Source organism: Acanthopagrus latus, chromosome 17 (assembly GCF_904848185.1).
Source record: "Acanthopagrus latus isolate v.2019 chromosome 17, fAcaLat1.1, whole genome shotgun sequence".
Classification (NCBI taxonomy): Eukaryota; Metazoa; Chordata; class Actinopteri; order Spariformes; family Sparidae; genus Acanthopagrus; species Acanthopagrus latus.
In genome coordinates, this window is record NC_051055.1 from 21,042,890 (window position 1) to 21,066,357 (window position 23,468).

Genomic DNA, 23,468 nt, shown 5'->3' on the forward strand with positions numbered 1-23,468 from the left:
CATGGCGGGTCAGAGAGATGATCCAGTCGATATTAGGGGGTAAGAAGTGACACCAGTAGGGTCAGGTGATTTAAAGAACATGAGCTATTCCAGATAATGGGGAGATAGATCAACTCCCCTTTTGTTTATTGGATAGATGGATCCTCAATCCACCAAAGTGACCGATTGAAAGAAGTAGGTAGGCGCGGGTGAAGAGACTCTAAAAAGGCCTGCACAAGCAGAGAAAATTAGGTGGTTGTAATTTGTAGATTTCCCGAGCTCAAGAGGATTTCTGGTAGATCAGAGGGCAAAGCAGTGGGCATTACTTTGCCAGAATTTGAGAACACCCAGTGCAGGTGTACTGGTTTGGACGCAGGCTTGAGATCTGTTTCAATAACGATTGCTCTGTCATTCCACCCAGCCTTGCCTCTGCAGAATTCTTTCATCTTCAAACTATACACCAACTCCTTTGATGAAGACAGACCAGAAACTACAATTGCTTAAAGCTAATTTAAGCATTGTCATCTTGTTTTTTTATTCATTTTTTTATTAGCTACCTTCCTGTCCGTTTTGCAGTTCGCGAAAGACCAGGCAGGAGGTTCCTGCTCTCAGTGCGCTCACGAGCAAACAGGACCGCCTCTTAATAGAGTTCTCAGTCCTGATTGGATTAAGTGGGCAGGGATACTGGAAAGATTTCTTTTCTGTTTGACTGAGTGAGCAAAGGAGGAGAGACATGGGTTACTGTCCAAATATGACAGTGATTAATGTTGCAGTACAGAGCTATTTAACACTTATTTCAATACAAATATATGACATACAGCAGCTTTAATTCAACCCTAACACCCATCTCTATATTTGTTGGCACTGTTCCATGTAATTTAAAACATACAGACTATTTTGCATTGTTAGAAATGTCTGATATCCCCAGTAATTATTCATGTTGTTGAGCAACTTTATGTTTCAGCTGTAAACACATGCTTTGTATTACATATGAATAAATCCTGCTGCTTCTCATAGTGCAAGCAAGGAAACTTCCACATAGTGCTGGCCGCCTGCAAGCAGAAGAGAGGATTGTAAACAGCCAACACTCATCTTAGTTTACACGCATTTGTCGGCCCTTCCTGGAAGTCGAGCAAAGTGATCTTCAGAAACCCGATCTGGCAAAAGCGTTAATGTAAGTGACATCCTTCCCATCCTGTGAGTGCTGAACGGGTGGGATGTGCCACACTGGGAACAGAATGTGTGCTTGAAAACTTCACTCTACCCATCTGGTAGTTCAGGAGGGTTACAACAACACCAAATAACCACAAACATGATTAGTCACTGCTAAATTTCAATGTGTGCCACGTTTTTTTTTTTTTTTTCTGGTCATCTGCAGTATTTCAGCCACAGCTAGAATAATAAAACCTACTGCAGCGAAGCAGCATGCTCGAAGACAGTTGTAGCTGACTGTCCCCCAACTCTGAGCTAACCCTGTCCTGATGCTCCGGGCTTGCGTGGTCATCGTCTGGGCCTGCAGCAAGGAAGGCAGTGAGGCATGGCAACAATCTGCTGCAGGGACGGCAGGAGTGACGCTCAGCTTTGCCTTGTAAATCAGGCATGGCTTTGCATGCATGCATGGCGTGTGTATGTGTGTGTGCGTGCGTATGCAACTCAGTGACTCCGCATTCATGCTCTCACTACTGCATCGTCCCTTCAGTGAAAAAGCACAGAGGTAGAAAAAAAAACGTGACCAAAGGCCTGCAATGGCAACTCGCTGCTGCATTTGAGCCAGCTTCCTCTCGCATGTCCTCCGTCTGTTTCTCTTTCGCGCTCTCTGTCTGTGAATCCCTTGTTCTCTTACCCTGACAGAAAAAATGCACAATCTGTCCATCTACCCATTTTCGTTCTCTTTATCCACACTGCCCTTGATATGCCTCCCTCGCAATCTCCTGTCTGTAATTTCCTTCCCTCTCGCTTTCTGTCTGTCTGGCATTTACAGAATGCAGTCTGATTTGTTAGACTGGTTTGTTTTTCGGTCAGTGTGTGTGGGTACTTGCTGCAGTTGTCAATAAAACATGTCAGTAGTGTAAAATGTCTCACAAGTGTCCTCATAAATTTCCAACACATGCATTCAGCTCCTGAGACCCCAAACGAGCCAGGCTTCATTCTTTGGGCTACTTTGCATCTAGTTCACACTTATTGAGCCCATCAGCCCAAACTGCTGACTTTGCACGGTCAGAACTGCTCACCTGCTGATGCACTTGCAGTCAGGTTGCAGGTTGCTGCCCCTGATGTGCAGTGTTACCTTAATTACCCCCATTTCTTTTTGTAGCTGCATTTTTCTCTCACTCACACACACACACACGCACGCACACACACACGCACACACTGTGACCATGTGGCTGTCTCCTCTGTCTGCTGCACCCAGGCCCACTGCCGAAGTGACATATGGAGGTGCACAACATGCTCATGACGGGACCAAACACGACCGATGAGACATCCAAGGGTGCTTAGCACATGCACTAACCCACACAAATCCACGATATCCCGATGTTACATAGATACATAACATGATGAACAAACACAACCACGACAACTAGAATCTAACCTTGTGCGTCCATTTATACAAAAAAATTCAGCCTAGAGACTCGCGACGCTGCTGGCTGCAAGCCTCGGAAATCTGCAGTAAAGCAGGAGGGGCAGAATTGGCCTTCTATTGGCCCGCTCGAAGACAAGGAGGAAGCCAGTTGGCCAGCGATCCCATCAGCGATGAGACGCTCCGCGCTCTGATTGGTCCCGTGCGTGAGCGGTGGGCGGGCTCGCGCGGCCCCTCGGCTCACTCATTTGCTTGAGACGGCGCTTCTTTCACCGGCGGAGTGGTGCGGCCACAGAAGCGGAGTACTGCGGCAGCCGTCAGCGCGGCGGAGGGACATCGAGTGCTGAATAGGTAGCAGTGCGGCTCGTTGGTATCGCCGGTCTTTCACCGCAAGTATCAGAGAGCAAGAGAAGGAAACGCATCCCCGCGTGATGCTCCGCTTGAGACCGCAGCATTTCATTTGAAAGACGTCTCACTGGGGGGAAAGATTGCAACCCGATCTTTTTTTTGAAGGTTTGCGACACAGTTTTATTTAAGCCCAAGAAAAAAAAAAAACCTAATTTCGTCAGAACCAATTGATAACATCCCTGACGTCTTTTTTCCCCCCTTCCCCCTGCTCATTTTTCATTTCAGCAATCCTGAGAGAGAGAGAAAAAAAAAATCAACTGAGCTTATTCTCTTCTATTTTTCAAGGCAAGGCATTTTGATATAATTCAACGCGAGGGGCTGACACCTCTCAAGCCGTGCATCACCTGAGAGGAGAAGAGTGACTGCGCCAACATGGGGGTAAGACTGACGATTTCCAACTTTTTAACTGCGTTGTATCCCACCTGAAGTGGCCTGAGGAGTGACAGGTAGCCTGCTATCTCTCTCAAACTGAGCTCTGATGTCATTTAAAAAAAAAAAAAAAAAAAAAAAAAATTATGGAAAACCCGTTCGTCTGAGTGACATTGACTCTAATGCGGAACCGTGTGGGTTTTTTCCCCCTGCTCTCCTAGACTGCGACAAATTGATGTAGCCAGTTGCTCCTGTGTAATGCAGCTGCGGACAGCGGCGGTGTCAAACTTCTCGCTCTGGTTCGACTTTGAGCGTGCCTTTTTTTTTTCCCCCCTTGTTTTATTCCACTCGATCAGAACACCATGGGCCCGTGTCCTCTGCGCCGATCCACTCGGCTGATTTAAAATAGCTGCAGAGAGTTAATGTGAATGAAAACTGATGCCAAAGCTTCATAAGTGGGGCATGTCTGCGTGGTTAGGCGCTTGTCAGTGTGTCATGTGTATCTGCGGCTCTCTGACAGGCCTTACTTTGACTATAACCTTGCCAACCATGGTAGGCCTAATCGGTTTATTCTTACCGAGCGCTCTGGTGTGGGAGGGAGGGGGGGATGGGATGGGATGGGAGGGGGGAAAGGGGGGGGGGGCATATGTTAAAAACCCATCCTGATCACCCATCCGGTGGTTTGAATATGTTTTTTTTTCCCCCTTACATTTGAAGGCACCAGAGCGCATATATGTTTGCTCCACTGATGAATGTGCTGTGACCTCCTCCATGCCCTCACTGCCCCCCCACCACCACCACCCCCAATCTCATCTCTCCCCCTCATGTCCTCTCTCCGGTCCGATCACACACAGGAGAGGCATCCTGCGATGCTGAGCTCTCCTCGGTTCCCTTGCAGCGGAGGAGTCTCATCCTCGGCAACCTCGATGACCCATGCGTCATAATGCGGTTACCGGGAATAAGCGCCTCACCAGCTTATTTCCCCTTTAATTTGTGACATAACAGGGGCTCGATAATCGCCGACAGTGAAACACATTTACACCACAGATTAAACGAAATTTGCGCATCAAAGAGCACGACGACGCGCACGTCGAAGAGTTGGATTTTGTCAATATGACTCTCGCAGAGCATCCGATGCGTTTCCGGTTATCTAATTAAATCTCATTAGCCATGCAAATGAAGCGGGGGGTGGGGGGCTGGTGGAAAAACACAGCGCTGCCTGAAAATGCCACGGTGCAGATGCCACGGCTGGCGTGAGCTATTGCGCAATTTCTGCTCGGATCACCATCCTGCGGAAGGAGTTGTAATTTTTAATCGGCCTATAGTCTTGTTGAATTATGCGGTGGTGTGACGCCGCAAACGAGGGAGCCGAGTGCCGAGAGATATCCACCTCTGTAGAGAAGGCGAGAGCCGGCGTCAGGGAGATGTCGAGGATGTAGAAATAGCTCTCCGGTCCGTGGGCCAACCCGGCGGCATTAGCGGGCACTGCGTCAAAAGGGATGGGAGTGCAAAAAGTGCTTACGCATGTACTGCTGCTGTGTCGAAGTTTGGGGAAGCGGTGTGAGCTGGAGCGGTTTTCCATTTGAATGTGTCTCATATCTCCAGATTGGTGTTTTTGAAGAGAGGGTGCGCGCATATGTCGACATGTGAAGGGTGTTTCCTTGCGTTTCATCCGGTGCGCACTGAGGTCACCCTGAAAGGGAAAATGGATGGATAGCTTGGTGGAGGGATGGGGGGATGGATGGATGAGAGTGACGCGTTCCTAGACGTAAACCCTCGCCCTCGACTGCGTTTCCATCCCCCCCTTTTCTCTCTTTCTGCCTGTTATCGGCGATTTTCGCACTGGCGCACTGTGCGATGGCACTGCCAGCTGTCCTTTCCCAAGGCCGCAGGGGGCATCGCTTGCGACGTGCCTCCTGCGTCAAACCGGGGGCGGGGCCTCTGGTGTGGAAATTCCCTGTAAAGAGCTGTGATAGGCTGGGATGAGGAGCCACGCAGAAAGTGCTGGGTTAAGAGGCAGCAGTGATGCTGTAGAGCAAAGCTCGGGCATGTGTCAGGCATACTAGAGAGGAAACAGGCACATTTTGTCTTGCACCGAGACAGATTTGGCGGAGCATCTCTAAAGAAACGTCTGTTCGCTCGCACACACTCTTGTGTCACTCATTGCTCTGCTCACTGCAGTGATGCAGCCGCACATTACAGTGGCTCCTGATGAGGAGAGCATAGGAGGAACATTAAGAGAGATGTAAATGAAGGGCTGCACACATGGATCCGCTGCTGGTTTTCACCTTCAAACATGTGACACTGATGGAGCGAGGTGGGGGTGCCACTGATGAGAGAGCAAGAGAGACAGGGGGGAGAGAGAGAGAAAGGAAGAACAGATAAGTAGTGACTGGTCTGCGAGAGAAAGAGAGAGGGATTTAAAGTGACGGATGAGGCGTATGGAGGGGGAGGGCTGCCTGGCTGTATATCCTGTTACAGGATAATGACCTGAGGCTCACATTACCATGGCTTCTGTTTCCTCTGCTCCTTGTGGGATTGGTTATCAGAGGCACAGGAGACAGATGGGATGGGCGGAGGAGGGATGTGGTCGGGGGGGTGGGGTGGGGGGGGGGTGGGGGGGGTGATCGTCATAGGACACTGAATGAAGAGTGAGTGTGGTAGTGGAGTGGTCCCGGGAGAGACGGGGGACTGAGGAGAGCTGAAGGTGTAGTAGCGTAGCCGAGGCCTTGTCAGAAGGTCATTCAGGCTGGTGACGAGGGTGTGGTTGAACGGCTTTGAATGCAGTATGACCGAAGAGAAGCTCCTGCGTGTAAAGACCTTGATCAGACTTACTAATTACCTCCGTCATTGATCTGAGGCTTTCCGGAACAGCGTGTACTTTTGTGTGGACCGGAGTGAGGCCTGTGCGGTGACGGAGGAGAAGTTAATGGAAGGGAGTTCAGGAGTTGGATGCGTGTGGCCTCTGCAGAGGCCCAGCCCTCAGTTTGGTGCAGAGTGCTGCACATCCCTCCCCACTGCACCTGCTGCCTGATGCTGATAGGCTGCACCGTGCCACAACTCATCTGTCCCACACGTAGCAGGAACCAATAGAAAAGGACGACCACGCAGGATCCAATCAAAGCATCGGTTTCTCTGACCGCACAGCCAGCTGGGATCTTTAGGCCCTGTGGCTTAGGGGTCAATTAAGGTCAATATGGTGACCCTTTCAATGACTCTATTGTTCTCCGTTGAGGGTCTCTGATCAATAGATATCCTCTGTAATGAGGACACTGTAATGTCCTCAGTGAGAGTACTGCTGAAGGACAGAGTCCAGATCACTCTGGTGCCTCAGCAAAAAAATAAAAAATCAGTTAGCTTCCTTGCTAACAGGACAAAGCCTGAGCTGAGGGCTAGTAGCTAATAAAATGTAAAGGTCAGGGCTTTCTCCTTCATACAATACTTTAAAACAAGAGTACAGTGGAGACCGTGATTGATACTGACAGTTTTTTTTTTCAACTTCCAACATGTCGACGGTCTCCCATAATGAGAGCGATTCAGAGGGGTCAGGTTGCCTGACTACAACGACATGACTAATTCAGAGTGTTGTCCTGGAGATGTGTGTATGTCTGTGAAGTGTGTGCTCCAGTGAATGCGTGCGCATGGGCGTCCCTGTGTGAATACACCGAAGCACAACGTGTAACACTGCTGGGCAGCCACAGTGGACCGTTAAAATCAAAAACAGATCATTTTACGACACTTTGCTGCATTTCATTGGTAATGCAGTCACAGCGTTATTCAGGCAACGCAACTAAAGATTACTTTCACTATCGATTACTCTGCAAGTTATCGCTTAATCTATAAAGAGCCCAAATTGACACCTTCGAATAGTTTATTTTTGTCCAACCAACAGTCCAAAACCCAAAGACTCTTCATTTACTGTCATACATGACCAACAAAAGCAGCGAACCCCTCACATATAAGGAGCAGGAACCAGGAAATCACTGACATTTTTGCTTGAAAAATGACTGAAACAGTCAGTGATCAAAATTGATTTTATTCAGCTTTTATGTTTCCTTCAATCAACTAATTGATTAGTTGACTAATTAAGATTTATAGAGAAATGCAGCAAAGGGTTGAATAGTGAATAACCAATCCTGGAATCAACACACGTGTTTAAAAATCTAGTATGTAAATTTGGTTTAGTCGTGCCCTCGGCAGCTGTGTGCACGGATGTGCGTGCATGCACATCTGCACATCTCTGTGTGACCAGCTGTCTGCCAGGGAGTCCTAAGGTGCCCTCTCTCACACCGTGGCGAGGTGCCATGTTCGCTACAAGTGCCAAAGAACCAAGATTTACAATGCTAATCGAGCCCAAGACACATTCACACTGGCAAGCCAACTCGAGTGCAAGTATCTCTCTCGGAACTCATTGCAAAGAGCTCAAGCTACAGCTACACTATTGTCTCCGAGGGATGAACAGATGAAGATGATGACCAGACGGACAGATGGACAGGAGGGAACAGTGTGTGTGTGTGTGTGGGGGGTGGGGGCTGCCACAAGAGGGGTTACAACATAGATTGGGATTTTCAGTCTGGGTTGTGTTTGGTTTCTCTCGTGTTTCTATTTTATAGTTTTATGGAGCGAGTGCAATACAGATTATTGAGAGTTAAGGAGAGTTAATCTCTCTCTGTCTCTCTGTATTTATGCGGGTTAGAGATTAAGAGTTTCTCTAAAAAGCAGCCACAATCTTTGTAGTGTACATTGTTGTATTTAGGTGACGTATTCCACTGGGTCAACCCGTTGCGTGTACATATATTGTTGAATTTTACCAGACTGGAGGAGGATGTCTCTTTTCTTCTAGAAAACTCGTACACCATCATTATCCTTGTCTCATATCTTCCTTTTTGATGTCTGTGCACTTTGTTAAATATAAAGATAAGAAGCCCTCGTATCACTCCCAAGGCTGATACAGACAAGTGAAATTAATATCTTTATCTAGAGTCTTTATTTTAACAAGGCGTTCAAATTCTAATCATCTAATCCGGTCACTCGCCGTCCAACACAATACAGCACACAGATTATTTGGCACGGGAACCTAAAGATAAATGAAGGGGGGTTTGCACACCCGCGTTTGATTTTCCTGAGAGAGAAGAGCAGAGAAGGAACGAGAAAGAGACGAAGAGATGAAGATCCACAGACTAGCTAATCCCAACAGCTATGTCCGTTGGTCCCTCGCCTGAGCCACCCCCCCCCTCCCCCCCCACTGAGGCTCAGGGCCCTGCCATCCTGCTGCAAGAAACAGCAGATGGTCCAATGACCTTGCAAGGTCACACATGCATACATGCATGCATGCAACACATAAAGGCACATACCCACACGCGCAGTAGCATGTCTACAGATGCAGGAATTACATTACAAACGAGCACACATGCGGAAATCATGAAAGGGAATAGATTTTTGATAGACTGAGCACGAGTAAGACTTTGCAGTCCCAGCATGAAAATTGCAGAACAAGGCCCGCGATGTAGCTCTCGCGTGGTCAGTGCAGAGGAGCTGGTGTGATTCATGCATGTGACCACCCTGCACAAAGAGGAAGTGCATGCTCGTATGTAGGTATGACGAACACCGGGGTGGTTTTATGTGGAGCAGGCTGGTGTTTCTCCTTCCTGTGAACCACTTCCTCATATGAGTTCCACAAACAGAAACAAAAATCACACAGCAGCCTGCGTATACATGACGATCATTTCGTCTGGGTTGGAGGAGTGCCTCTCCGTGCAATTGAAGAGGAAGATGAAAAAAAATAATATTTTCCAGTCCTGGTTGAACCCACCATCAGTGGGCATGCCTCGACCTGTTGTCCCCGGCATGCTTGACATGGAAGGTCTCTCAGGTGCCACTCCTAAATAGAGCATTTTTTTTTTTTTTTTACAGCACATCAGAGTAGTATCACTCTGGTTTTTACTCTGTCTGCCAAAATAAATGACACCTCCATAGTTTTTTTTGCACACAAGAAATACAAATGTGCCTCGTACTAACTGCTCGCTCAAGTTAGACAATGCACTGTTAACTGTCACCCTGCATTTCAGGAAGAAACGTTTTCAGGAAGAGAACGCGGAGTGGCAGCTATTATTTTTACATCTCAGGACTCTCCGGCTGTACATTCTAAGTTGTTCCCTGTCTTTGTGTCTCGTCATATTATTTCACAATCACCAGTTCTCTGTCTATCTCTCACTCACTCCCTCGCTCCCTCTCTGCCGCAATGCGTGTAGACGCTGCTCATACGGACTGTAGCCAACACAGTGACTCACCTCTGCTCATAAAGACACACGCAGGCACGCGTGCACACAAAACACACAACTAACTCCACGAATCAGCCGCCTGTCTGTGTTAGACAGCAGTGAATACAGTGTCCGGTTACAGATGCATCAATTATTAGTTGTCCCGGATCACATCAGGGGATCCTAGGAACACTGGGCCACTGCTGAGCTTTGTCACCATGCCAATGGCCGTGTCGGTCACCATGGCTCCCCCGCCCTCTAAACACACACACGCCACTCATCGGAGTTGTCAGATGAGGGGGAAAAATTGCAAAGGGTTTAGTTTGGTTAGCCAGAGCAGGCCTGCAGAGTAATTAATGATCAAATCAAGTCCGGCTTTATTGAGTTATTTACGTTTTAAGTAGATTCTTATAAGCCAACGCGTAGCTGGACGTGAGTGATTGCACTATGTAATCCATAACGGAGCATCCAGTGTTTCCATTTCCTGATGATGTCAGAGATGTGCCGGGCCCATCAGTCTGTTCGTCGTGTGCGCTTGCAGGAGAGCGAGCGTCTGTAATTCCAGCCCCGAGTCTCTGTTTCCTTCCTCAGATCAGAGGGGGCTCATTACATTACCCAGAGCTGTGTGAGACAGCTGGACACCCACACAGACAGACACACAGGGGCACCTTGATGTTTTTCAGCAAATGAAAAGACAGAATATAGACTTCGTCTTTCCCCGCTGAGATAACAGAGGCAGGTGTATAGGCAGATGAAATAGCAGCAGATTTAGGCTTTGACTTTGCAGAAATGTCGGCATCATACTGCGGGTGCAATGGAGACGGATCTTATCATGTAGCAGGGTGTGTGTATGAACGGGAAAGAGGCACCCAAAGCAGGTATGCACTTAACATACTCAACATATTGTAAACACAGAGCGAAGATAAATCAACACCCTCTCTCCCCGCTCACTCATATCTGCAAACGTACGCACACTTGAAACCCCACGCAGACACCCAGAGTGAGAGTATGATCTGTTAGCATATGAGAACACATACTCAGAGCGATACGCACACACACACACACCGTGAGTGAGGTTGTGCAGTCTATTAGAGTGGGGTCACTGTGGGTCAAACACTGACACAGAGCCAGCAGACAAAGACTGCTGGTCAATATCTAATTAGAAGCATGAGAGAAGGGTGACAACAGCTCGCCTCTCTCTCACTCACTCGCTCTCGGCGCCTTTCTCCACCTGCCTCTCTCGCTCTTTATCTGTCCCTGCTTCTCACCTCCCACTGATGTCTCCCGTTCCATGTGCCCAGTCCTGTCTGTCATCCACCCCCTTAGCGTCCGTCTCTGCGGGCCTCTACTTTTCACCACATGTCGCTTTGTTTGGCACCGCTCGCCGCCTCCCTGCCAACCACTTCCATTGTCTGGGCATATGTGTGTTTTGTTTGTGTGTGTGATAGGGAGAGAAGGACCCGCGTGTGTGTCCATATTTATATCATCAATTTCCGCGGGCATATGCTCAAGCGGAGCAGCCTCGCTAATTGTCCGTGGAGAGACTAGACACAACAACAACATTATCCCAACAAATGAGCACAAACACACCTGCCAGTCTGTCGGCTTTGTGATGATGGCGCTCATTTTTACACCTGAGTAGAAGGTAAATGTATTACTTTCCATGTCACTCAACACTTTGATTTGGAGCCTCCGTTCATTCAGTTAATCTGAGATGAATCAAAGGTTCATATGATGCATACATGTATATTTCAACACACCTCTTTCCCAATTGCACACACACAGACATTCTGGGTCTGTCTCAGAGGGGATGAGCAGCAGTACTTTTCCACTGCATCAGTTTCTGCTATATGCAGCCTCTGCCTCACCAGGCCTGCCCGGTCTTGCTGCGGCAAGAGATTTGCTCACCTGCCCTTTTGTTGCAGAACCCCGTGCATGTATGTGTGTTTGCATCCGTGTGCGTGTGTACATTTGCAGTCAGGCCAAACAGTTTCCCTCCCACTGACATGCTCCTCTGTGCCTGGCGTGCTTGAATAAGTGGTTTTAATTGTTTGCTTTGAAACCAGAAGCATTCGTTGAGCAGTTCCCCAGTAAACGACATCAGTGAGAGTCGCCATCAGCATGTCATTTCACGTTGTTTCTTAATGACCACAAACCAGAGAAACAGGTCTGTCTTCCCGCGCACATTTTTGATAGGTAGGGACATGATTTCACAAGAAGCTCGCGCAACTGCAGCACAAGTGGGAAATGCAGGGGCAAGTCGATCTCTAGCCGCATTTTGTCGCACTGCAGGTGTGTGAGTGTGTGTTTTGGTGCGGCCTGGGCGTGTTGGTTTGTTCAGTCGAGACATGTGGAGGACCTGGGATCTCCATTCACACTTCTGCGCTGGTGCTTTAGTAAATATGTGAGTCAGGCTGGTGAATTTTAGCAGATTTGATTGGAAGTAACACAACGCTACACATTATGTCAAACGACAGATCAGACTCCGTCTTTGTAGTTCATATCACATGCAAACAAAGCAGCCAATAAGAACTTATTTGTACATTCTGCTCTCCTGTAAGTGTTACTACACGGTTGCACCACTAGAGGGTGTGTCTTTATGCAGAGAATCACAGCACACAGTTGGTTTTTAATATCCTGTAAAGAAACACACCGCCAAAAATGTCATCTTAACCTTTAACCTCATCCTCTGAACTTTTGACACACATACATTAATCTGAATCTAAGAGGATTGTTGTCATTGATTATAAGTATTGACATTCCCGTCCGATTCAGGGCAAATGATGTGGCTTCCATATCAGCTGGACTCTGCTACTCTGATACACTGCCATGCTTGCAGAGACCCCTGCTTCCAGCCATGTGTGTGTATCTGACTGCATTGATCCGCCACCAAGGACAGTCCCCTTGATGACTAGGCTGTGTTAATGAAGGGCCCGTCCAGTGGGACCGCGCTCGCACCTCCTGGGAGGGATTCTTGCATCTTCGTGTCACCTCTGACCTTTGATGAGGGACATTTGTATTGATGTGGCCCGGCAGCCAGGCTGCGCTCCATCCGGCCAACAAGCTTCAGTTCCAGATATAGACCTAGAAGGACTAGAGGAGTGTGCAGCACCAGAGAGAATCTGGGTTATTAATAGTTCACTCACGTCCAGTGTAACATAAGCCAATATCTGAGGGGGCAATTATAGTAAGGCCTGGAACAACAGGCAGAGGAGGACGAGGACATTTGGTGTGTCTGTTTTGCGTGCGTGCATGATTGAATTTTTTTTGTAATCTTGACATCAAAGCGTCTCTGATGTCTAATACTGTAGAACACAGAGTCTAATCCGAACGCCTTTGATGAGTATAAACTCTGGTTCTCTGGTCTCTCTCTCTTGCTGCTGGCTATATGAAGAAGACCAGGATGTGATTAGTTGTAGACAACAAGTTAACCCATTTGCGCTTGATGATGCTGATATGTGTCCATCAGGCCGTCGTGGACATCAGAGTGAGAATTATTTGATGAGTGGAGATCGAATGGATGAGGCAGAGCAGACAGCAGGAGGTGACAGATGTTTGCAGATGTTTTTTTGAGATACCAGGCTACCACTTCTACATTTCAAGTCTTTAACAATCTTTTTTTTAACTGATGCTCTTCATCTAATCTATTCCCCATCAAACTGATAATAATTGATGTCATTACTTTCTGAGTAATACAGGCCACTTCACAAGGATACAACATTATTTACTGTATAGTAAACGAAAGAAACTTCAGGGCAAGTTAGTAAAGCCCGGTGGCTTTATTTCTGTTGCAGTCAGAGAATGGAATATACTGTTAGAATGTCAGGCAAGACAACGCTCTGAACAGCTAAAGCACTTAATGTACTTTCAGAGACAATGTATAGTTTTTAATTTATGTAACATACGTGTACAAACCCAGAGAACGGTTGATACCAGGCGCAAAGGCACACAGCTAACTATCTCTTCAACTTAGTCCGAAGGCATGTATAAAACATGTGTGTGTGTCTGTAGTATGGGCGGTCAGACAGTTACCGCGTTGCCACCACACAGGACAAAGATGACCGATCCCCCAAGAAGAAGAAGGGGGCGGCAACCAAGGACATGGATGACCTGAAGAAGGAAGTGCCCATTGTAAGTAAAACATTCTCTTATGTCTGAGTACTTGTCGAGCAGAATGTTTGTGTGAGGCCAATCAGTCAAAAGATCAATCGATTTCACTTACAGTACACACAGTATTAAAAAAAAGAAAAAAACGAAAAGTAAAGTAAATTATTTAAGGACATCCTCTCGGAGCTGATAGTAAATACAAAAGGATTGATGCCAACCCCTTTGGAGAGAAGGAAGATATTTCTCATCCTTTCCAAAACAAAATTTTATTTTTGCTGGTAAGAGGGTTGACTTGTTGTCAGGAGGTCGTCACTTTGATCCCACTTCCCAGCACAAGAAACAGACAGCTGGGCCGCCATATCTGGCTGCCCTGATACTCTTACCACTCAGGTGAACTGCATGCATAGACTAAATTTAAACATTGATTTGGACCATTTTATACAAATTTCCTTGCATGCAAAAAAATGGCAACTAGTAAATCTACTGAGTGCTGATCGTCTCTGTATCTTCTTGTTTTTCAGACGGAACATAAGATGTCCGTAGAGGAAGTATGCAGGAAATACCAGACTGACATTGTCCAGGTGAGTTGATGCTGGTCATTTCTCTCAGTATGGTGATTTGAGACTGTTCTCCCAGTTGGCCACTAGATGGCGGGAGAGTAAATCTGTTGGTTCATTGCAGTTTTGGCAACACAACCCAACAGTCCTGTGGACTCCAAAGCTACAGAAGACATACGGGCCGGAACTTTGTTCGTGATCGCATTCTTATTGCACCAAACAGATGTTGCAATCAGCAATACAGGAATTGATAAAAGTAATTAAACCAGAAGTGAGCACACATGTAAAGTCACTCTGGGTCAATATAATAAATGCAAATGCAAATAAATGTACATGTACATATGTATATAATATAATAACCGATTACATGTAATGGTATTACGCAATTAGGATACATGAAAAGGTAACTGTATTCCTGTGAAGTTAAAGAAAAAGATATGTAATTAGATACGTGATTCTTCCTGCCTTTTTCTTTGTTAACTCCATGTCCCACTCCCCTCCAGGGCCTGACCAATGCCAAGGCAGCAGAGTTTCTGATCAGGGACGGCCCCAATGCCCTCACCCCTCCTCCCACAACCCCAGAGTGGGTCAAGTTCTGTCGCCAGCTGTTCGGTGGATTCTCCATCCTGCTGTGGACCGGTGCCATCCTCTGCTTCCTGGCCTACGCCATCCAGGCAGCCACTGAGGAAGATCCTGCAGGAGATAATGTGAGCAATGCACACACACACACACACACACACACACACACACACACACACACACACACGAACATCTCATTAACACATCTCATTAACACATCAGTCGTGCTTCTGACTCTGAAGTACAGGCATAAATCACACCTCGGGAAAGCGATTTTAGTATCACACAGCCCTCACTTACATATGTTTAACTCTTTTCTCTCTGTCTTCTCCTCCAGTTGTACCTAGGTATTGTGCTCACAGCTGTCGTCGTCATTACCGGTTGCTTCTCATACTTTCAAGAGGCCAAGAGCTCCAAAATCATGGAATCTTTCAAGAACATGGTGCCTCAGGTAAATGAATACCTGTTTGCTCAAAAGGAACCAATTTTATGCCTGAAACCTTCATTTGAGTCCATATAGCCTTGAAAGAGAATATTTTTAGTATTTTTGGAAACATGTGGGGATGGGAGCGGCCCTTGCTTTTCTGCTGAGTGTCTCTATAATGAATGTCCAGTGCGTATGCATTGCTCAAATTATCGCTGAACTCTCCCCGCAGCAAGCGTTGGTGATCCGCGAGGGTGAGAAGGTACAGATCAACGCTGAGGAAGTGGTGGCCGGAGATCTGATCGAAGTGAAGGGAGGAGACAGGATCCCTGCTGACATCAGGGTGGTTTCTGCTCATGGCTGCAAGGTACACACCCACACACACACATACACACACACACATTCAAAGTCAATTCTCTTGTCGTATGTGACTACATGCTGTTCTGTTTTTCTTCTCATTAGGTTGATAACTCCTCACTAACAGGCGAGTCAGAACCTCAGAGCAGGTCACCTGACTGTACCCATGACAACCCCTTGGAGACCCGAAACGTTGCTTTCTTCTCCACCAACTGCGTGGAAGGTACGCTCACTATGGCAATAACACTACATGTTATTTAAAGTGAGAAAATGCATTTATAGCGCTAATCAGGACGGGTACTGATGGTCTTCTTTCCCCAAACCAGGCACAGCACGTGGCATCGTTATCTGCACTGGAGACCGCACGGTCATGGGTCGCATCGCTACTCTGACCTCCGGCCTGGAGACCGGCAAGACCCCCATCGCCAAAGAGATCGAGCATTTCATCCATATCATCACAGGTGTGGCCGTCTTTCTGGGAGTCACATTCTTCATCCTGGCCATCATCCTGGGTTACAGCTGGCTGGAGGCTGTCATCTTCCTCATCGGCATCATTGTGGCTAACGTGCCTGAAGGGCTGCTGGCCACCGTCACTGTAAGTGGACAAATGATTAGATACTGCCTCAGCCCTTTTCACTTTCTGAAAGGCACCCACATGAATATTACTTGAGTTCGAGACTTAAAGTATATGATATTAAATGTACTAATATCAAAAGAGAACTTAAAGTATTTACATGTATCTACTGTATAGTGTAGGTTGAGTGGTTTTCAACTTTGGGTCTGATATTCTGCATTTTACTGCCCATATGAATCAGACTGATGGATAGATATCACTGCTGATTAAGGATAAAATATGTACATTTTAAAAAAGCTCAACTTTGGATCTGATGTGGCATGCAATCTTGAGTAAAAGTATCTGATTTTAAGTGTACTTCAGTATCAACAGTACTTCTGGCAATGACTGTACTCAAGTATCATAGGTAAAAGTACATTTAGAAATATATGTATTTATGTGTGTATGCATTCTATACAATCAGTTTTTCTTTTATCTGATTGCCAATTAATCTGATTGCTCTCATGTCTTGGAGCTTCATAGCTGATACATCCAAACACACACAGATGATAACTAACATTACTTAACTTCATAAATGCATTTGTCTGCAGGTCTGTCTGACCCTGACCGCCAAACGTATGGCTAAGAAGAACTGCCTGGTGAAGAACTTGGAAGCTGTGGAAACCCTGGGCTCCACCTCCACCATCTGCTCTGACAAGACCGGCACCCTGACCCAGAACAGGATGACCGTGGCCCACATGTGGTTCGACAACCAGATCCACGAGGCCGACACCACCGAGGACCAGTCTGGTTAGTGCTGATGAAAGATGCTACCACTGTCATATTGATGTCTGATAACTCGGTGTCATCAAGGTTAATTACACCCATTCTCGTGTTCCTTCTATAGGTGCCTCTTTTGACAAGAGCTCAGTGACTTGGATCGGTCTGGCTCGCATCGCTGGTCTGTGCAACCGCGCCCAGTTCAAAGCCGGACAGGACTCGTTGCCCATCCTGAAGCGTGACGTGGCCGGAGATGCCTCAGAGTCTGCCCTGCTGAAGTGTATTGAGCTGTCCTGTGGCTCAGTCAGGGCGATGAGGGACAGGAACAAGAAAGTGGCTGAGATCCCCTTCAACTCCACCAACAAATACCAGGCAAGTAACAGGCTCGATTGCAGGTGCGTCCACCCAGAACATCGCAACAGTCTGAAATGTCCACAGTAGGATAACAATAATATATGTCTGACCCACATGAATCAAAACCCTATTCACTATATCCAAGTAATGTTCATTTCTGTTCTCCTCCTCTAGCTCTCAGTGCACGAGACGGAGGATCCCAATGACAACCGTTACCTGCTGGTGATGAAGGGAGCCCCTGAGAGGATCCTGGACCGTTGCTCCACCATCCTGCTGCAGGGCAAGGAGCAGCCTATGGATGAGGAGTTGAAGGAAGCTTTCCAGAATGCCTACATGGAGCTGGGAGGACTGGGAGAGAGAGTGCTGGGTAAGGATGGATAGAGGAAGTCATTTACTAATTGCCACATCAGCTTTTCATTGGCCAAGAGAAACAGCTCCGCTTTCAGCTCAGTGACGATGCATTTTTCATACGGTTTAATGGGTTTTCAGATGGTTTCTGTAACATGAAGGGTAGAAAAATTCCATCTTACCCAAAGAGACATCTTTCAGTAATAAACAATGTAAACATTCAGATGTGGATTTACAAGGTCCTTAGAAAACAGGTTGTACATAGAAATGAGGCAACTCTGAAGTGTCCTGTAAATATACAACAGTAAAACAGTATGAAATCGTGTCATCCTCAATTGTTTGAGGACAGCTTAATAATTCAACTTAATAAGTCGTGAAAATCAATCACTGAAGATTTTTCTCCTCTTATTAAGACTTCTTCAACATTTTCAGCTTCAACATTGACCCAAAATGTTAAAACAAAGCTCTCATACATTGTCAGACATCAAAAATCAAACACTATCTCACACATTTCTTTCCCCTCCAGGTTTCTGCCACGTGTTGCTTCCAGAGGACCAGTACCCCAAGGGCTTTGCTTTCGACACAGATGATGTCAACTTCCAGACAGACAACCTTTGCTTTGTTGGCCTCATGTCCATGATCGATCCTCCCCGTGCTGCCGTGCCTGATGCTGTTGGCAAATGCCGATCTGCTGGCATCAAGGTAAGCTTTTTCTACACGCCTGACACAAACTCTTCGTTCCTTACCATTCGTACCACTGAGATTGCTTGACATTTTTGTTTGCTCTCCCTGTCAGGTCATCATGGTCACTGGAGATCACCCAATTACAGCCAAGGCCATTGCCAAGGGTGTGGGCATCATCTCAGAGGGCAACGAGACAGTGGAGGACATTGCAGCTCGCCTCAACATCCCTGTCAGCCAGGTGAACCCCAGGTAAAGACAAGCACACGAAAGGAAGCGCGCCGTTGTGCAAATGAGGGTGAATTATGAGACCCACATCAAATGATTTGATGTCTGTGTCCAGGGATGCCAAGGCCTGTGTGATCCACGGCACAGACCTGAAAGATCTGTCTCAGGATCAGATGGACGACATCCTGAGGAATCACACAGAGATCGTGTTTGCCAGGACCTCCCCACAGCAGAAGCTCATCATTGTAGAAGGCTGCCAGAGACTGGTGGGTGCATTATGAGATTATTTGTAACAAAACGCTGTTACATACAGGGGACTAGAAGTTCCATTATACAACAGTAGATGGTGCTAGTAATCTTTTGAATGAGGATTCCCAGACCGACGCATGATACACTTTCGCGGCGAGATTGCGTTTGAAATAAAAGGATGCAGTTTAAATTGATAAATTATTCTTTTCAAGATTTCATCATATTTCATTGCCATTTAAATGTGCCAGTTTAATTGAAAATAAAGGGAGTTGTGTGATTTATAAATGCAAGCGTCACTTCTTGTATTCACAATGTAACCTCATTCCTCCTTTTTTTTCCCTCCCAGGGCGCCATTGTGGCTGTGACAGGTGATGGTGTGAATGACTCTCCTGCCCTGAAAAAGGCCGACATCGGTGTTGCCATGGGAATCTCAGGCTCAGATGTGTCCAAGCAGGCCGCCGACATGATCTTATTGGATGACAACTTTGCCTCCATTGTCACAGGAGTGGAAGAAGGTGAGAGAATGGATGATAAGACTTGATGTAAACTGAGATCAACATAGAAAAACCTTTTCACACAGAAGATCTATTCTCAGGAAAAAAAAAAACAAAACAAAAAAAACAGTTAAAGGCTCCTTCATCAGTGTCAGGCTCAAGTCTTAAGTACCAGATGCAACCTATTTGTTTTTCACCCTTCAGGCCGCTTGATCTTCGACAACCTGAAGAAGTCCATCGCCTATACCCTGACCAGCAACATCCCAGAGATCACTCCCTTCCTGTTGTTCATCATTGTCAACATCCCCCTGCCACTGGGAACCATCACCATCCTCTGTATTGACCTGGGAACTGACATGGTGAGAGCTCATCAGACACTCGCTTCGTCTCGGCACATCACTGAATACAGCTCCTACTAAAAGACCACATTTCTGCCTCTTCCCTCCCTCAGGTGCCAGCTATCTCCCTGGCTTATGAAGCAGCTGAGAGCGACATCATGAAGCGCCAGCCCAGGAACCCATTCAGGGACAAGCTGGTGAATGAGAGGCTTATCAGCATCGCCTACGGACAAATCGGTAGGTGGAATGAAGAGTTTTGCCCGCTGACCCAGGCCGTGAGTTGTCTTTGGTCTGGATTGAAGTTTCATCTCAATTTTGTGAAAGTTCGTTCAAATCAAACTTCAGATCCTCTGTTGCCCACAAACAGCAACAGCCAGATTATCTATAGGCTGATGTTTTTGGGAAGACTAGACTAGAAAGCTTAAAAATTTGTAACTGTGAATCTGCTCCCCCCCCCCCACAGGTATGATCCAGGCTCTCGGAGGCTTCTTCTCTTACTTTGTCATCTTGGCTGAAAATGGTTTCCTGCCCAGTATACTAGTAGGCATCAGGCTCAACTGGGATGATCGCTCCGTCAACGATCTGGAAGACAGCTATGGGCAGCAATGGGTGCGTGTGTAATCCCTCTGCACTTTTACGTGAACTTTTTGGTGTGTTTTCAGGATTTGTGACTTTACTCTCCTCTCCTGCCCACAGACATACGAGCAGAGGAAGATCGTGGAGTTCACATGCCACACAGCCTTCTTTGTCAGTATCGTAGTAGTGCAGTGGGCTGATGTCATCATCTGCAAGACTAGACGTAACTCTGTGTTCCAGCAGGGCATGAAGTGAGTCATACAGCCGGCATGCTTACATGTGTCATTTCCCAAACCCTTTCTTGGCACTTATTTATCTTTCATTCAAATTACACAATCCAAACTAGGTTGACACCTATCATAATTTCTGCATTGTTCATTTCTCATCCTTAATATTTGTCTATTTCTCAACCCAGGAACAAGATCTTGATCTTTGGCCTGTTTGAAGAAACAGCCCTGGCTGCTTTCCTGTCCTATTGCCCAGGCATGGATGTGGCACTCAGGATGTATCCTCTAAAGTGAGTGCCTTTACCACGTGTATCACAGGGATACATATGTTAAAACAAAGCTCTACTGACACTTCCTTCTCTGAAGACTGAGTATTAGGAGTCATGTCATGTGATCTGTTCACCCGCTTATGTTTAATCTCTGTTGTTCTCTTCTTGTCTTCCCCACAGGCCTACCTGGTGGTTTTGTGCATTCCCTTATAGTTTTCTCATCTTTGTTTATGATGAGGTCCGAAAACTTCTCCTCCGCCGGAACCCTGGAGGTTAGTATTCTGTTTCCTCTCAATATGTTTTTGAAATTCTTTAAAGGGGATAGTGCAACAAAAGAAATGTTGAGGTTTCGGAGGTTGGTAATGTGCTATACTACATCTTGGTCCGTGAGGTAACTTCCCGGAGTTGCCTGGCAAACTAAAGGCGACGATAACATGTTATTTTGTACCTTATCGTACAACTTAGAGCAGAGCTAGAGCTAGCTACATGTTTTCCCCTGATTACAGTCTAAAAAAAGCTAACTGACTCACACTGGCCTCATATTCATCTCGCCTAACTCTCTGCATGAGAGCAGAAGAGCGTATTGCCTAAATGTTGAACTAGTCCTTTAACAGATGCTAATTCAGTGGAAAGTCCTATAAAATATTGTTAACTAACTGCAAACTTCTTCTGGTTTTTTTTGTCTTTTTTTGTCTTTCTCTCATTTGCGCTCCAGGCTGGGTGGAGAAGGAGACATACTATTGATCGATGGAGCGACTTTGCTCAAACCCCCCGACATCTTCCACTTATTTCTCCCCCCGTCACTCCATCCCTGGCAAGACACACCTACAGATGCCCCACCCCCTTAAAGACAAAAACCGCTTCGAAGCAATTTTCATCACAACTGCCCCAAAGATTAAAAACAGCAAAAGCACCTTTACAACTTTCTACATTGACCCGCCCCCCTTTCCCCCATCTCCTATGATACTCTTTGCATGTGTTCTCTCACTGCTGTGTACATAAACCAATATATCTACCAAACGGCAGCTGCATATTGTGTATGTAGATTTGAATGAGCTAAGGATACAAAGGGAGTGTCTATGCTCTGCAAAAAAGGGCCATCCAGCTCCTTTCCCTTCCTCGTTACTCCTCTGCTCTCTTCCCCTCGTCTTTCTCTATCCCTTCGTTCCTCTCTCTCTCTCTCTCTCTCTCTCTCTCTCTCTCTCTCTCTCTCCCCCTCCCCCTCGCCAACCCTTTGCTTGTCCTCCAATCACACACACAGATATAAAGATCACACAGTGAGATCCCACCGCCGACACACCACTTCGACTGCCACCTCTCGCCTCCGTCTCCTGTCTGTGGAGGACCAGTGGAGTGGTCATTCCCCTGTCCTTCTCGCTGCGTCCATTTTCCTTCTCTTCCGTTTTATCGACGGCCACAGTGTTGTTGTTTTTTAATATGTGGGGTACGGGGGGGTTTCAATGATTTTACTTGTCTTTTTTATTTCTAATACGAGAGGGGGGGGTATGTGAGAGCTGCTTTTCCTCATTTAGGCCTAAGAAAGCACACCCCATGGCGTCCCGTCCCCCCTCTCTCCCCCCTTCTGTCTCTCACAGCCCTCCCCTCCCCGCCCTCCTGCCCCGTTTGTCTCTGTTTGTGTGCACTGTGTGAACCATTGTCCTTGTTAATAACTATTACAGTACACCCCCTCCCCCCCAAGTTGGTAAATACAACTCAATCTTTCTGTGTGCTCTAGGAAATCTATATAATTCTATACTGAATTTAAATGAAACAATAAAAAAAAAACACATGTTGGAAAAACAGCTCAAGAGAGACATTCGCGAAGAAGAACATCGACAAATACTGGAGAGGAGATAGAAAAAAAGCAAGAGCTGCGTGTCTCTCTTTTTGTTTTCTGTTTGGTTTCAGTTATTTTTTGCTGGTTTTTCAGGAGGCTACTCTAAAGCTGTAACAGCAGAGCAGGGTTTTGGTTGTGTTTGTACCAAAAGACACAAGACACCAACCAAGGCTTTCAGGTTCCTGTCACTGCAGGTGTGCCGGTATGACGTGGTGTAGTGTGCTGTGATGTGGTGAGTGGTGATGCTGAGGCCACATGACTGGGGTCTGTTACCGAATCGGGCCCCGGCTCTGGTTCAGTCCAGGTCCTGGAGTAGCCCGGTCCTGCCCCGGCCTGTGTGTATGTATGTGTTGGAGACCAGTGAAGGGCCAGCGGTCTCAGGCTGGGTCTGTCTCAGATGGCTGCAAGAGTTGAAATTCAAGAAAAGAAAAAAAAAATACACAACTAGTAGAACATGTGTGTCAAATAAATGAAACCAACACCAATAAAACATCTAGAACATTTAATACAACCTAGACCTGTCTGTGTGTCTTCCTGTCTCTGTTTTTACTCACTTTAGTATGTCAGAGAATAGCACACTCTGTTTTTCCCTGCTGTTCTTTTTTGAAAATACCTCATATTATGCTTCACTTATCAAGGCTGCATATCAGGAGAAAATATAAGGAATTCAACGCCATTTATTACAAATTACAAATTCCTAACAAATTCCATGTATAAGGAAACTATGATGATGATAATTGATGATGATGATGATATATATATATATATATATATATATATATATATATATATATATATATATATATATATATATATATATATATATATATATATATATTCTGATTTTCTTTGTCATTTATGAAAAAAAAAGATTCTGGACCCATGACTCAATGATTATTTTTTATCATTGAAAATG

At 46.3% G+C, this 23,468-nt stretch overlaps 1 protein-coding gene across 4 annotated transcripts; it reads left to right on the forward strand.

Annotated features, from left to right (window-relative positions):
• The first annotated feature begins 2,867 nt into the window (after positions 1-2,867).
• Positions 2,868-23,067, forward strand: atp1a3b (ATPase Na+/K+ transporting subunit alpha 3b). Of its 4 annotated transcripts, none has more exons than XM_037074867.1 (23): positions 2,868-3,070; positions 3,191-3,343; positions 13,606-13,725; positions 14,223-14,282; positions 14,762-14,965; positions 15,175-15,288; positions 15,494-15,628; positions 15,724-15,841; positions 15,945-16,213; positions 16,783-16,981; positions 17,079-17,323; positions 17,480-17,672; positions 18,180-18,355; positions 18,450-18,586; positions 18,678-18,828; positions 19,158-19,326; positions 19,510-19,664; positions 19,757-19,880; positions 20,107-20,252; positions 20,340-20,470; positions 20,635-20,736; positions 20,896-20,987; positions 21,431-23,067. In XM_037074867.1, exons 2-23 carry the CDS (start codon positions 3,338-3,340, stop codon positions 21,457-21,459), a joined length of 3,075 nt encoding a protein of 1,024 aa, XP_036930762.1. In that variant the 5' UTR covers positions 2,868-3,070; positions 3,191-3,337; the 3' UTR covers positions 21,460-23,067. The 4 variants fall into 4 exon arrangements, with proteins under 4 accessions (XP_036930762.1, XP_036930761.1, XP_036930764.1 ...); XM_037074866.1 differs by having other exon boundaries at positions 3,251-3,343; XM_037074869.1 differs by having other exon boundaries at positions 2,869-3,070; positions 13,645-13,725.
• Positions 23,068-23,468: the final 401 nt, after the last annotated feature.